The sequence below is a fragment of the Miscanthus floridulus genome, chromosome 1, assembly GCF_019320115.1.
Source record: "Miscanthus floridulus cultivar M001 chromosome 1, ASM1932011v1, whole genome shotgun sequence".
Classification (NCBI taxonomy): domain Eukaryota; kingdom Viridiplantae; phylum Streptophyta; class Magnoliopsida; order Poales; family Poaceae; genus Miscanthus; species Miscanthus floridulus.
Window position 1 is genome coordinate 113,787,476 of NC_089580.1, and position 16,393 is coordinate 113,803,868.

Sequence of the window (16,393 nt, forward strand, 5' to 3'; positions counted from 1 at the left end):
TGGTTTCATGGTGCTAACTGGTGACGAGGGACTCCGTGAGGTCTGGTGGACTTATGTGCAGTTATCTTGGTCTTTGCCATAGCCTGTAGAAGTTAGGGTAGGACTATAAGAATAGCTTGAGGATAATGGAGGTTAGCAAGAATGGGATTGACATTACTTACCCAACCACTTTTAAGGGGAATTATTATGCAAGGTGTTCAAGCATGATGCATGAATCAATCTTATGAATCTAGGTACAAAAGATTTATATAATCATAAGTACTAGATTTTTAATACATAGGACAAACCTAATCATATTATCCGCCATGAACTTTCAAATAAGATAGGAATGAGGCTAGATCAGAGGTAAGAAGAAAGAATTTTGAACTTTAAAATATCAAGTTTACTTTCTTTGATCCAAATCAATTTGAAGGTTTTCCAAAGTAACCTACAATGATCTTAGATAGGACCTACTCTGATACCAGCTGTGGTAGAACCTCCTAAGAAATTAGGCCTAGATGCATTTATCGTTGTCTCAACAGACCTCTGATAGCGTACACAAGTTCCCAACAACTTAACAGGTCTGTCGGGTGTCCTCGGGAAACCCGAATCATCCACGAATCTTTTCCAAATAGGATCCCAATCACATACATTGTAGATTACAACAGTTTTCAATATACATATTAGAGATTATAAAGCGGAAGATTTAAGTTTTAATATTACAAACCAATTGTTTCAAACTTACAAAACCATAAGTGTCATGCAACCATAGTAGCGGGATAATATTACATTAACATTATTTTTCATACAAACTAGTGCCTTGTCCAAAGGCCATTCATCATTCCTCATCGCCATCGACTTCAAACACTGTCATGCAGCAAGGACCAAAACAAGCCTACACATGCGACTCACCTGCAACAAGGGTTAACAAACCCTGAGTACAAAAGTACTCAACAAGACTGACCCGACGTAAAAGGTGGGTGAAAGACTTTAGAGATGCAGGTGTTGGGGCAAGGTAAGGATGTAGCAAGATTCAAAAGTTCTTTGCCAAAAGCTTACTATTCTTGATCCTATTTTCAAGTTTTCCCTTAAGTCTTCTTGGTTCATTATCTCAAACTAAGTGTTTATATCCCATGTTCCAATCCTTTTCATTCCATTCCTTTTTTCAAATTTTAGTAATTCACCAGTCCTACATTGCTTCTGTAATGAAACGAGTCTCCATATCTGCGGAGCACTGGCAATTTGAATTGATTCAAGTCCTAGCTGGGGATTCCTTATCACACGACATATGTAGAACTTAATCTTGCATATATCAACCTCGCTACCGGATCCTCCTATACTAAGCCGTCTCCACGCCACCCGGGGCACAACACACCTCCAATTCAGCCACATTCCAGCCATGAGGGTACACGCTACCCCCACCATCTCTCCACTCCCAGTGCATTGGCATTTGTCTTAGTATCGGATTAGCCGAAGTAGGCTTATCGGAGTATGTGACCAGTACTACAAAGTGTCTCGTTCAGAAGATCCACAATGAGTGGCCTTTAAGTGACATAGTCGGCAACATTACCCAATATTCAAGATAAGTCACCCGACCAGTCTCTAGCTCATTCTACCTTCTTTCTTTCTTTGGCCAGGATGCCATCTTTGATTGTATCAAAACTTTTACTTTGAAAGCCTACCATAAAGCATACTAAGCATTCTACGCCTTTGTAAATGAAATCATCTTCAAGGATGGTAAACAATTAACAAGGTAGGCAATGCATCAAGTAGGTAACATTTGAAATAATCAACTTAATGCAATAGGTAACATAGGTGATAAACTTTTCAAAGTAAACAAGGTAATGGTTTAATGCATAAACCGGGGCTTGCCTTCGTTGATGACCTCGGGTTCTGGATCAGTACCACAAATATCGAATCCCGAAACAACCGGGGATTCTTGCACAACTTGCTCAACTAAGATCGGTTCACTCTTAGATTCTACACGAAATAATAACATATGCTTCAACATGATGATAATGTAAACATGATGCTTTCATGGTGCATGAAATATAATAACACGTTGAGTACAACTTTCATTCACGGTACAGTTGTGAGCCAACAAAACCAACTTGCAATTCTACCGTCAAGGACCACACTAAAATGTTTACTAAGAAACCCTACATTCTTCTAAAGAACTACCCAAAGTTTCACTCCAAAGTTCTACCCTTAATGAATGAAATCACTCATTAACTAAACTCTAACCAACACTTAGGGTTTGCTTTTATTCATTTTTGAATTAATTTGGAAATAAGCCCAAAATGAACTTGTTCCAAATGACCTCAAAATTTTATGTAAGCTTCCTCATGACAAATTAGTGTACGAAAACAAATTTCATAATTTTTGGAGTTATATAGTGGCCTACAAAAATCATGGAAATTACATTTATCAATTAATTGAGCAATTTTCATCACATTCAAAATGTACTGTAAATCAATATTTCATGTTTTTCCTAAATAATATTCATCACAGAGAGGTCACACAAAAATTTTCATAATTTTTGGAGCTATAAATAAATCTACACAAAAATAACAAAAATAGACACTATTCATCCATTTCAGAAAATAGAAAAATTCCATTTTGAACTACACAGTCGCTGACATGCAGGACCCACTTGTCATCCCTAACCTTCGGCTTTGACCGCGACGACGATGGCACTGACCGACGCTAACTCACCGACGGTGAGTCCAACGACGACGGCCAAGGTACTAAAACAATCACCATGACTAGACGCATCGATTGAAGGCATTAACTTAAGCTATTACAGCAGGAATCAAGGCTGACGCCGGCCATGGCGGATGCAACAGCACAGTGGTGCTACGCCAGTGAATAAGGGCCGGTAGAGATCAAACAAAAGGCATGGGAAGGTTCAGCAGCTCACCACGATTGCGTTGGAGCAAAGAACGAGACCGGAGAAGCTACGGTGACGCGGGTCGACGGTGACAGCGGTCACGGCGGAGCAGACTTCGTCGACGATGTTGTTCCGGCGACTGCAGTGGGCAAAACAACCAAGCAAGAATGGATTAAGCACTACAACATTGAGATGAAGCTATAGAGACAACAAGCAAGGGCAACGGCTCACCGGATGACGCTGGCCGTGGTGAAATGGAATTTCGGGTGAGGTCACCGGTCGCGAGGAAGAAGGGTTGCTAGCGGTGGTTCCTGGTGGAATCAGATGACCCAAACTGGCTAGATGGATGCACAAGGAGGAGACGGAGCTGGGACACTGCTTTGCCGAGGCTGGTTTGCGTTGAGGAGCCGAGGTGAGCTCGATGGAGCTGAGGCGGCGGCGTCGGGAAACAGAGGAGAGAAAAGAAAGCCGACGACGGCATCGGAGCTTTATAGCACGACCAAGAGAGCGAGGGAACGACACGCAGTGACCATCTTGTGCTAGCGCGAAGCCGAGGGCGGCCACGGGCGCGTCTGGAAGACCGAAGAAAGGACGCCGGCGATGGTGCGGTGGTCGTGCACTGTTCACCAGAATTACAGAATTGCCATCCATTTTAAAATTCAAATTACTCCCAAATTTTCTAAAGAAGTTGAAAATCTCCAAAAATAAAAGTTGCTCAACATTTCAAGTTCTACAACTTTGCTTAAATGAACATTTTCAAATTTTGCCTCCATTTTGAAATTTGAATTTGGGGTGCATTTGAGCATTTGAATCATTTCAAAATTACTCCAAATTTTATATGTAAACTTTAAAAACTTTAAATACCAAAGTTGATCCTTATAAAATAAACTTCAACTTTGCTTTTTGTCACACCCCCAAATTCCAAATGGATTTTGAAATAGATAGAAGGGGCAAAAAGGACTTTTATAATTTGAATTTGAATTCACATTTGATTTGTTTACCTTTTTACTTAACTATGATTTTTGACCAGTTACATAGCCCATTAGGGTTATTTGAGTCAATTGACACATGGTCTCATATGATCACATGAAATTTGACCCTTATGGTCATGATCTTTATTTAGAGTTTTGAATCACATTACATCACATAACATAACAACTTATGAAATAATGCTTATTTAGTGAATGCATTCAAATTTTTCTACTTTATGAATGCTTTGCAATGCATATGATGACATGTCAAGTTTTAGTGCTAGGTCAAAACACCAGAGGTGTTACACAATTTGGTTATGTTGGTCATCAAACACCCAAATCCAAAGTAAATGGGCCAAGGGTCCATTTTCCTTATAGTACAGCGTATTGGTCCTTAAACGACACAGACGGGGATAGATTTACACCTAAGACCTCCATGCCTTGTTGCTGCACTATCATCATCCCGTCCGGTCTCCATTCATTATTAACATATGGTTCTTTTCCCATGATAGCAAATATAGCCAATCGTGACCAGAGCTCATCCTACATCTCGTAGGTGACAGGAAATCACCTGACTTCTACCGGTCTATGCATAGCTAAGCATCATTCGATCCTACACTTAATTAGGATTCATAGGATTTTATCTGGACAATGTAAGGATATAATGCAACAATTGGTTCCAACAAATTCCTATACTTAATGCATCATCAACAATAAAAGATACTCAAGATATTTGTAAAAACATGGGAGACTTAGAATGCTCCAGGGCTTGCCTGGGATCCGACACAAGTCATTTCAGTTAGCGTGCAACGTCTTGGTGACATCTCTGGTCCTAGCACTTGCTTAGTCCTTCCATCTTCGGGATAGATCCACCAAACCCAATCTTCGAATTCGGCTCCACATCACATCCTTCACGTGGTTCATCTAGCGTACCTAAATAAGATGCAAGATGCATGTGTATGAATGTGATAAATGATAACACAAGATGCATCTCCTAAGCATTCAAGACAAACACAAGATTATGCAAGACATAGACACCAATAGCTATTTAACTAACATCACACAACTAACTATAGAGAGCAAGCACATCAAGCATGACACAAGTTTAATAAGGTCACAAGTATCATCACTTGACCATCAACAAGGGCATAAGCCACACTTAGCAACACATGGAGTAAACAACCACAACTAGCATATGTCTATTTCTGGACTGGAAACAACAGCTTCATTTTTGGATCATAACTAGAGTTATACAAATCCAATAGCCATGCAACAAGACATTCAGGAAAGCTTATGAAATTCTCTATATTTCATCTATAACCATCACAGCATGATTCACAAGTTAAGTGGGTCAAAATTATATATTTATAGAAACTGGTCTAAACAAGACAGAGAGCAATCAATTCTGTAACCCAACTTTAAACAGCTATAACTCTTAAACTACTTGGCCAAATGACACCAAATTTTAATAGAAGCTAGATATATGAATTATCTACAACTTTTGTATAACAAGTTTCACAACAAAACACATTATCATGAAGAAATTTGCTAAGTTTCCAGATCTGTCCATAAACCACATCGGCAAGAAAATAATTATTAACTTATGTTGCAAACACATAATTGAGCAAAACCAACTTTACCAACATTTCACATATGATTAAAGAACACCAGAAAGCATGGTGCTCACCTCTAAATAAATTTTCTTAAAGCATTTCTTAATTTATTTAGACATCAAGGTGTATTTATGAACATATACAAAGAATGCACAATAAATTCTACAAAAATTGTAGTAGCTCACATATCCTCTCAATAGTCTACTGTACAAATGTCATACCATTTGCATAAGTATAGCTACCTCTATGAAAAAGACAATTTGCTATTGCAGGAAATCATGTGAGAGCGAGATAAACCAATAACTCATTCGTACTTCATCCAATACTCATGAAATTTTTACCACATATCAAGTATCACATGAGTAGTATGCCACAAAAATTTCACTTCATTTGGAGCCCTAGATCTGTAGTTATGGAAAATAACAAATTCAACTAGCATTACAACCTTACTGCACAAATCTATTTTTTGCAGCTAAAACTTTAAACTAAAACATGCCATATTATAGATCTACTTCATAGACAATTTCACAAGGATTCCAAAAAAGTCCTCATTTGCTATTTTACGAATTTCCTATGAATTACTATGAATTTTCAAAGTTCCAGCTGATTTCAAAGCAAACAGGTCCAAAAGGCACTATTCACATGAGTCTCCGGTTCACAGAAAGGCCCCTCCCTAAACTCGAATTCGAAGCCGAGGTCCCTGATCACAATTTTTGAAGGGGCTGCGCAGGAGCTCGCCATTTGCCGGCCGGAGGAGGCTCGTCGGCGGCGGGGGAAGTGGTGGGGAGGGACTATGGGCCTGTGCGCACCCGCTGGGCTTCCCAGCTCGACCCGAGGCGGCCTGTGGCCTGCCGGCCACACGAGTAGGCAGAGCGCCAGCGGCTGCTCCGGCGGCGACGGTGCTACGGCGGCTGCGGTGGCCGGAAAAGGGGAGCAGAAGGGGCGGCGCATGATGGGGAAGGTGGTGGCGCACACGGTAGGACGCGAGGGAGCTCAGGGCGGCGGGGACACGGCGGCGGCAAGCTTGGCCAGCCGACCATGACGGCCGTGCTCCAGCACGCACGTGCAGGTGCTGTAGAGCGAGGGAGAGGCGAAAGAGGAGTGCGTGCGAGTGAGGAAGGAAGTGGAGAGCTCGACCGGGGCTCTCCTCATCCACATCGGGCGCAGGCGGCACGCGGCATGGAGGTGGGGGCGCTGCTCGTGCATGGCCGCCATGCACGGGGCACGCGTCGCCCCTTTGTGGCATTCCACCGAGCAGCTGGCGGGTAGCGGAGCGGGCCGATCGGAACGCGATTTGGGCTGATTTATGGGCTAAACTGGGCTTTGGGCCCAAAACGAAGTTTGCTCATCACGTCCTGCTCTACAACTTTTATTAAGACACCCAGGTCATTAAAGCCCTAGATCAGCGAGTAATTAGGTTCCAAAGTGATAGTGTCAGCTCGTTGACAGCGATGAACAAAAGCCCAAATTGATGGTCAAAACGAAGTCCAACGAGTGCCATCTTTTTATATGCTCTTATCCACGAACTTAGCTCCAACCTTTATTTTGGGGTCAAGTCGAGTTGCTTAACGAAATTTGGAGAACGCGGAATGCCAATGTCGACGGCGAGTCGACGATGAATTCCAGACTTAGAAAAATTCTAAGTACCGAAAACAGCTGCCGATTCAACGTTTGAGCCTCGATTCGCCTTAGTTCCAAGTTGATCTGGCTCTTGGTCCAAAAACAAAGTTTGTTCTACTCTACTCAAACTTCAACTTTTGTTTAGGTTCCACTGCCATGCAAGCAGTGTAAGGCATAGTTCAAACCAAGTTAAAGTAGCGTCACGATAAAGCTTAAATTACACTTTTTGATCTATTGGAGCATTTTCTGGCCACTTGCTCAACATGAACCCTTCATAACTTTTTTTATGAGTGTAAGTAGAGTTGTTTGATCAAGGTTGCAATGTTTGTTTGTCATCACATGTTCTCATTCACCTAATAAAGCAATTCAGGCGAGAACATAACTTGTCATTTCATGTGACTTCTTGATTCCAAACTTCATAAAACTTTTCCAATCATCCATGTGGGTGGAAATTGATGTGAGGAACATGAAATAAGCACATCCAACATTACTCAAGCATACTTTTTAGAAAGGGAAACATGTAAGCAATGGTGCATGGTCCAAGTTTAAGTGGTGGCTCATTTTCATATGTTTGACCTAACATCTCCATCACCACTTAACATGCTATGGTTGAGTTTAAACCCATTGCTTAACTGGTGACAAACACCGGGGGTGTTACATATGGCATGTGACATCATGATGGGGAGTAGATTGGGTCTATTTGGACCTAAGTGACACACTACATATGGCAAGTTTAGGAACCTAGATGATATACTGAGACAACTACCGGGATCCGGGACCCAAAAATAGCATTTCAAAAGTTTGAGATCTAGACTACACACAAAGATAGGTTCAAGGACTTAAATAACACCCCAAGATAAGTTCAGGTGTACTCTTGAAAATATTAGCAGAAATTATGTGACCTTATCTTGATATTGTTAATTGAATTTATCTAACAGAGTCTCCATGTTAACCTACATGAGATGCGCCGCAAAAAATGATAGAACCTAGAAATTCTCATAAAGATCATAAAGGTCGGGCCATCAGTTCGGTAGACTATAATCACCTTTAACAAGCTATATATAATGTTTTCCAAAAATATACGTATCTTTGTCATTATAAAAAATAACATAAAGTAACCATCTAAATCCACATTTAAGTCGTTACTAACAAATTCCATTATGCCATTATGAAATAATATCTAAAGTAACCTTAAATTTGCACACAATGCCATTATGATAGATAATCTAAGTATAACCCCTTAAATTTGCATCTAAACTATCACTTTTGTAACCACTAAAGATAAACTAGAACATCCCATAAAATCTACATTTAAATAATCAACATCATTTGGAGCAAATAGTGATTCCTTTGCACCAAAGGTGGCTATGACCTTCGTTATCTTTGAGATTTGTTGGGAGTAACAATGCTTATTAGTCGAGTGTGATAAGTATTTTTGACCAGGGTAATAATGGATAAACTAATTTTTAAAAGTTGTAAGTATTAACGAACTTCTAATGATTATATCTTCTAAGGTTCTAGCCTGTACAAGAGTGGCATATTGTAATTGATAAGTTTACCACTACCTGATATTGTGTTTGAAAATAAACATAAGAAGAGCACAAAGATAACTATTTTTTATTAGCTGTTGGTCTTTTATGTCTTTTATGACTGTAGCTTTGTAGGAGCACAGGTTGATGGACTCATGTAGAAATATTAATTGGGAGCACAAATCCTACTTAAGCATGCTTACAAATAAGAAATGCACATATATAAATAAGGCAACCGGGTAAGGACCTTGTGGTTGCAGTTCCTCGAGTGTGAGTGATTGGGTAACGTGTTGAAGAGATAACCGATTCCTGCAAATTCTTACAGTGAAGCACTACATCACTCCAATGATAATCTATGGAATCTGATTAAAACTGAAAAGGATTTACTCAACAACCTTTGAGTTGGGGCAGCATCATTGCCCCCGTCCTCATGTACCTCATTGGTATCCTGTTAGTGGAGGAAATTTCTCAAGACATTGTTGACATATATATACCCCGTATGAAGTATGAAGGGACTGATGAAGAGGGACGACATCAGCTAGTAGAAGGACTATTCGTCTGGTAACAGATATAAAAAGAAGGCGAGCAATGTTAGTTTATCTCGAAGTGACCTGCCGGGCGCCGACGGCGGCAACAAGGGTGATCATGGGGATTAGGTTGATGTAGCGGTCGATCTCCTCCTGCGCCAGCCGAAGCTTGGAGGCAACCTTCGCGCCGGTAAACATCTGGTAGATCTGGCTTGTGTTCTCTTGTCGCTGGGCGCAGGACCTGACGAGCTTGTACGCACGGAAAAGAGCGGCATCCAGCTGCTCCAGCGGCCTCCGCGTCTCCAGGTGCTGCCTGAGCACCGGCACTACGCCAGATTCTTACTGTAGGAACGAGGACATTTTTATTGTAGGGGTGGCTGGGGTTGGGGGCGCCCCTACAGTGGGCGTTCTCGTGCCCCAGCAGCCCAGCCGCCCCTACAGTTGGCACTGTAGGGGCGGCTGGTAACCTGAGCCGCCCCTACAGTTGAGGCTGATCTTTAGGGGCGGCTCAATCACCAGCCGCCCCTGCAGTGTCCACTGTAGGGGCGGCTCAATCACCAGCCGCCCCTACAGTGCCAGACTGTAGGGGCGGCTGAATCACCAGCCGCCCCTACTGATGGCACACGAATAAATAGCAGCCCTTACATGATCATAGTAAACAGTGTGATTTCTTTTTTTAATCTGTGGGTTAACTTTGTAACTAGTTTTCCTTCCTCATACTAACTCCAAATCTGATGATTTTTTTTCCTAAAATTTTCTAAAATCATTCTCTATCAATTTATTTTGTTGGTTTTTGTCAATATATACATATGAAAAGTTTGAGCAATTTAAATTTTGAATTTAAAAAAAATACAACTTCAGATAAGATTTTGGTACCCCAAATGATTTCAGCTGAAAAAGTGATAAATACCAAAGTTGAATAACTCATCAAGATTTACAACTTTTGTATTGATCATTTCTTTATATGATAAAGTGGTAATGACATTGTTCACAAATGTGACACATCTCTCATAAGGTTTTATAAACTATATGAGACATGTGTAAGATTAGTAAACAATGTGTGCTGAGAATTTGTCAAATGAAAAAATGACCAAAATAAAAGTTGTAGATATTCATGAGTTGAACAACTTTGGTATTCATCACTTTTTATGTTGAAATAAATTTGGGTCTCAAATTTTGGTTCGAACTTGTCGTTTTTCAAAATTTCAAATTTGAAAGGTTCAAATTTTGTCAAATGACAAGATGACTAAAATAAAAGTTGTATATATTAATGAGTTGAACAACTTTGGTATTCATCACTTTTTATGTTGAAATGATTTTGGGTCTCAAATTTTGGTTCGAACTTATCATATTTTAAAATTTCAAATTTAAAAGGTTCAAATTTAGTCAAATGACAAGATAACCAAAATAAAAGTTCTATATCTTGATGAGTTGAACAATTTTTGTATTCATCACTTTTACATATAAAATCATTTAGGGTTTAAAATTTTGGTTTGAACTTGTCAAATTTCAAATTTCAAATTTTAAAATGCGTAAAACATTGTCACATCTAAGTTTGACCAAACTTAAATGCTGAAGAATGATTTTAGAAATTTTTAGGAAAAAAAACCATCACATTTGGAGTTAGTATGAGGGAGAACAACTAGTTACAAAGTTTATCCACAGATTAAAAAGAGAAATCACACTGTTCTAGATGATCCTTACGTGATCATAGTAAACAGTGTGATTTCTCTTTTTAATCTGTGGGTCAACTTTGTAACTAGTTTTTCTTCCTCATACTAACTCCAAATCTGATGATTTTTTTTCTAAAATTTTCTAAAATCATTCTCTATCAATTTATTTTGTTGGTTTTTGTCAATATATACATATGAAAAGTTTGAGCAATTTAAATTTTGAATTTTAAAAAAATACAACTTCAGACAAGATTTTGGTACCCCAAATGATTTCAGCTGAAAAAGTGATAAATACCAAAGTTGAATAACTCATCAGGATCTACAACTTTTGTATTGGTCATTTCTTTATACGACAAAGTGATAATGACATTGTTCACAAATGTGACACATCTCTCATAAGGTTTTATAAACTATATGAGACATGTGTAAGATTAGTAAACAATGTGTGCTGAGAATTTGTCAAATGAAGAAATGATCAAAATAAAAGTTGTATATATTCATGAGTTGAACAACTTTGGTATTCATCACTTTTTATGTTGAAATAAATTTGGGTCTCAAATTTTGGTTCGAACTTGTCGTTTTTCAAAATTTCAAATTTGAAAGGTTCAAATTTTATCAAATGACAAGATGACTAAAATAAAAGTTGTATATATTAATGAGTTGAACAACTTTGGTATTCATCACTTTTTATGTTGAAATGATTTTGGGTCTCAAATTTTGGTTCGAACTTGTCATTTTTTAAAATTTTAAATTTGAAAGGTTCAAATTTAGTCAAATGACAAGATAACCAAAATAAAAGTTCTATATCTTAATGAGTTGAACAATTTTTGTATTCATCACTTTTACATATAAAATCATTTAGGGTTTAAAATTTTAGTTTGAACTTGTCAAATTTCAAATTTCAAATTTTAAAATGCGTAAAATATTGTCACATCTAAGTTTGACCAAACTTAAATGCTGAAGAATGATTTTAGAAATTTTTAGGAAAAAAACCCATCACATTTGGAGTTAGTATGAGGGAGAACAACTAGTTACAAAGTTTACCCACAGATTAAAAAGAGAAATCACACTGTTCTAGATGATCCTTACATGATCATAGTGAACAGTGTGATTTCTCTTTTTAATCTGTGGGTCAACTTTGTAACTAGTTTTTCTTCCTCATACTAACTCCAAATCTGATGATTTTTTTTCTAAAATTTTCTAAAATCATTCTCTATCAATTTATTTTGTTGGTTTTGTCAATATATACATATGAAAAGTTTGAGCAATTTAAATTTTGAATTTAAAAAAAATACAACTTCAGACAAGATTTTGGTACCCCAAATGATTTCAGCTGAAAAAGTGATAAATACCAAAGTTGAATAACTCATCAAGATCTACAACTTTTGTATTGATCATTTCTTCATATGACAAAGTGATAATGACATTGTTCACAAATGTGACACATCTCTCGTAAGGTTTTATAAATTATATGAGACATGAGTAAGATTAGTGAACAATGTGTGCTAAGAATTTGTCAAATAAAGAAATGATCAAAATAAAAGTTGTAGATATTCATGAGTTGAACAACTTTGGTATTCATCACTTTTTATGTTGAAATAAATTTGTGTCTCAAATTTTGGTTCGAACTTGTCGTTTTTCAAAATTTCAAATTTGAAATGTTCAAATTTTGTCAAATGACAAGATGACTAAAATAAAAGTTGTAGATATTAATGAGTTGAACAACTTTGGTATTCATCACTTTTTATATTGAAATCATTTTGGGTCTTAAATTTTGGTTCGAACTCGTCATTTTTTAAAATTTCAAATTTGAAAGGTTCAAATTTAGTCAAATGACAAGATAACCAAAATAAAAGTTGTAGATCTTGATGAGTTGAACAACTTTGTTGTTTATCAAATTTTCATTTGAGATCATTTGGTGTCTCAAAATTATTTTAATAGTTTTGATTTTAATTTTTTAAAATTTAAATTTTTTCCCCATTTTTAAAGGTTCAATTTTGCAATTTTAAACTGTTGTAGTTGTTTTAGTTATTGTATATGTAAATATATCTATAAAAAAATAAAAGTTGTAGATCTCAATGAGTTGTACAACTTTGTTGTTGATGACTTTTTCAGCTGGAATCATTTGCTATTTCCAAATATTGTTTGAAGTAGTCATTTTTTGAAATTCAAAATTTGAACTGTTCAAACAAAGTCCGATGGAGTAATGGCCAAAATAAAAGTTGTAGATCTTGATGAGCTTTATAAATTTGTGGTTTATGAATTTTTCATTTGAAGTCATTTGCTATCCAAAAATTCTGTCAAAGTTATCATATTTTGAAATAATATTTATAAAAAATATATTGACCGGGCCTTATTTAGCTCAGCTCTCCATCTCCCCCTGCCTGGGCCTGTTTGGCCCACTCGTCCGTGTAGCTCTCTCGTCTGATTAGATCGGACGGCTCACATCACACCCTTAGCCGGTCAAAACGCTAGCTTCTTTCTTCATCCCTCCTCCGACTCCTCCACTTCTCCCGTTCCACACGTAGCGACGGCGGCGGCGGCGCCTGGTGAGCCCCCTCGCGCGTCGGGAGGGCCGGCCAGCATGTGAGAGAGAGGGAGCCCGTGGCACGGCGAAGACCTAGCAGCAACAGCTGAGCGCGAACGCGAGCGCTCGTGCCTGTGGCCCCGCGCACGTCCGTGCCCAGGCGTCTGCACGCCGGTGAGAAAGAGAGGGAGCCCGCTGTGCGACGGGGGCCCGGAGCAGCTGCCGAGCGAGGGACACAAGGAATTACTCGTCGCGAGCGAGCAAAGCGAGTAGAGCGCAACGGTGGGCTGCCGCGAGCAGCCGAGCAGGGAGGCCGGAGGCGCTCGCAGGGAGGCTGCGGTGGGCACCACCTCGTCCACGCTGTGCGGCGGCGGGCGCACGGGGATCCATCGTCGAGCATAGATGGAGTCTCCACCTTCTAATCCTCCGACCCCAACCTCAGATCTGCCTGCTTCGTCTTCCAGGTCACCCTCATCTCCTCTATTTTCCCTTGCTATTCCTGCTACGTCTGCAAGATGGATTTGCCCAACCAAGATGTCTGTAGTTCTGCTACTACTTGCCATAAAAAACAGTTTGCGTGGTCCAATAAAAAAACAGTCTGTAGTTCATCTCCTCTATCTTCTGAATATGTTTTTCAGCAATATGGCATAGGCAGTAGCATTCAATGATTTGTGTTCACACGTAGATGGATGACAGTAGCATCCGTTGATTGCATAGATTCAGTTTCTGGAGAGCAATTTGCCATGTACTGATAACCTTAGATGAGTGGTCCAATAAAAAAATGACAGTAGTATAATTATAAATACATGGAATGCCATTGCTTGGACTTTTATTTGCTACAATTAACTGCGTCGGGTTTACTTTAACTGGATTAAACTTTAGGGAAACTTAAAAGGGCAAAGATATGAACATTTTGAAATGAACCGACTCACAAATCTGTAATGCAAAAATGCTGACAAAACACAATTTGACTGCATGTAGCTGTGAATTTATAGGTTTCATTTATTGTGATACCCTAGTTGAAATCAACTCGAGAGAGTGAACTGAACTTTCATATGGCTAGCCTTCGTCTCAAACTGCAGAGATGGCTTGGCCTATGTGTCACTCTTTGTTTCTCAAATTTCCTGTGGAACTTTATTTTCTTGTACTGATTAAATAGTGAGTATTCTTAACTTGGATGGTTGAGTCAGATAGTTTTTGTTTTGGCTATTCTCCTCTGTTACTTATTTTTGTTTCTTTCCACCAAATTTCAAAACATTGTTTTTTTTCAGAAAGAGCTAATATCTGGTGATTAGAATGGAAACATACGTGTGTGGGATTTGGCCGCTAACTCATGCAGCTGTGAGTTGGTGAGTCACATACTCATATTCCAGTATTATGGTACTTCTGTGGAAAGGGTAATGCAAGAAAACAATTGATCTGTTGGTTCCAATTATTTAGGTACCGGAGGTTGATACTGCTGTAAGATCTCTGACAGTCATGTGGGATGGGAGTATGGTGGTTGCTGCAAATAACCATGGGACATGTTACGTTTGGCGCCTACTTAAGGGTACTCAGGTCAGTCTGTTCTGCAAATAACCGTATAAATATAGAGTTTGTGATTTCTGAAATTTTCAAATTATGTTATGTAGACAATTACCTGCTTTGAACCTCTGCACAAACTGCAAGCCCATGATGGCTACATTCTGAAGTGCCTGCTTTCACCAGAATTTTGCGATCCTAACAGGTAATGTAATAATGGTCTAAAAGGCTATTTTTCATGGTTCTTCCAGTGTATTATTGTGTCCTCTTGGGTTCCATGTGACATTCTTGGGTTTGTTTGCAGGTATCTTGCCATAGCATCATCTGACCACACTGTAAAGATTTGGAATGTTGATGGCTTCAAGTTGGAAAGAACTTTAGTCGGTAATGTTTGGAGTCTTCTTTTAACAATTCTCCATCTCATACTCATCTTATGTTTCCGAATGAGATCCTGAAACATCACTGGCAATCAACTTCTTAGGCCATCAGCGCTGGGTTTGGGACTGTGTATTCTCGGTCGATGGTGCTTATCTGATAACAGGTATGAACTACACCGTGTTGCCCTCTGCCTTCCCCGATGATTTATCAGTTGCACAGTTAACCGGTCTGTTCTCTCTTGCAGCTTCTTCAGACACCACAGCGAGGCTATGGACGATGTCAACCGGAGAGGCCATCAGGGTGTACCAGGGTCATCACAAGGCCACCGTGTGCTGCGCTCTCCATGATGGGGCAGAATCAGCGCCCTCATAACCATGTTGTGACTGCTTTCCTGTACATACTTTGGATTGCAGAACTTTTTTTCACTCTTAACTTATGACCTGGTAGCGTTTAACGCCTAGTTGTTGAAATGCGGGGCTGTAGCTATATATGCAGCAAGCGGTAGTGTTTAACGCTCTGTTGTTGAAATGCGGGGCTGTAGCTGTATATATGCGGCAAGCCTCTGGGGCTGCGTACAAATAATTTGCGTGCTGTTGGTGGATGATTCTGCAGAATTTTAGTGGTACTTCTTTTTGCTCTATGAATTGAATGCAGCAATGGTTACGCATTGAATTTTTGTGGATGTATATATGTATATTTGTGGCGGTCAGATTCGAATTTTAATTATATATATATATATATATATATATATATATATATATATATATATATATATATATATATATATATGGTCAGATTTGAATTTGAATTATTTATTTTTTTTGCTGGAAAATCCACTGTAGGGGCGGTTCTTGATTGAACTGCCCTTACAAATACACACAGCAGGGGCGGCTGGTGATACAGCCGCCTTTACAGAAGTCCACTACAGGGGCGGCTGATATTATCAGCCGCCCTTACAGAGGGCACTGCAGGGGCGGCTGAAAACACCAGCCGCCCCTACAGAGGTTACTGCAGGGGCGGCTGAAAACACCAGCCGCCCCTATAGAGGTCACTGCAGGAGCGGTCAGGAAACCGCTCCTACAGAGGCACCCTCTGTAGGAACACCCTGGGAAGGGCGGCTGACGCAGCCGCCCCTACAGAGGCTTTTGAGCCGCCCCTACAGTTA

At 39.4% G+C, this 16,393-nt stretch overlaps 1 protein-coding gene across 2 annotated transcripts; it reads left to right on the forward strand.

Moving 5' to 3' along the window:
* The first annotated feature begins 13,611 nt into the window (after window positions 1-13,611).
* Window positions 13,612-15,872, forward strand: LOC136491276 (target of rapamycin complex subunit LST8-like). Of its 2 annotated transcripts, XM_066487540.1 has the most exons (7): window positions 13,612-13,793; window positions 14,601-14,678; window positions 14,770-14,886; window positions 14,961-15,055; window positions 15,155-15,234; window positions 15,332-15,391; window positions 15,473-15,872. In XM_066487540.1, exons 3-7 carry the CDS (start codon window positions 14,809-14,811, stop codon window positions 15,598-15,600), a joined length of 441 nt encoding a protein of 146 aa, XP_066343637.1. In that variant the 5' UTR covers window positions 13,612-13,793; window positions 14,601-14,678; window positions 14,770-14,808; the 3' UTR covers window positions 15,601-15,872. The 2 variants fall into 2 exon arrangements, with proteins under 2 accessions (XP_066343637.1, XP_066343643.1); XM_066487546.1 differs by lacking the exon at window positions 14,601-14,678.
* Window positions 15,873-16,393: the final 521 nt, after the last annotated feature.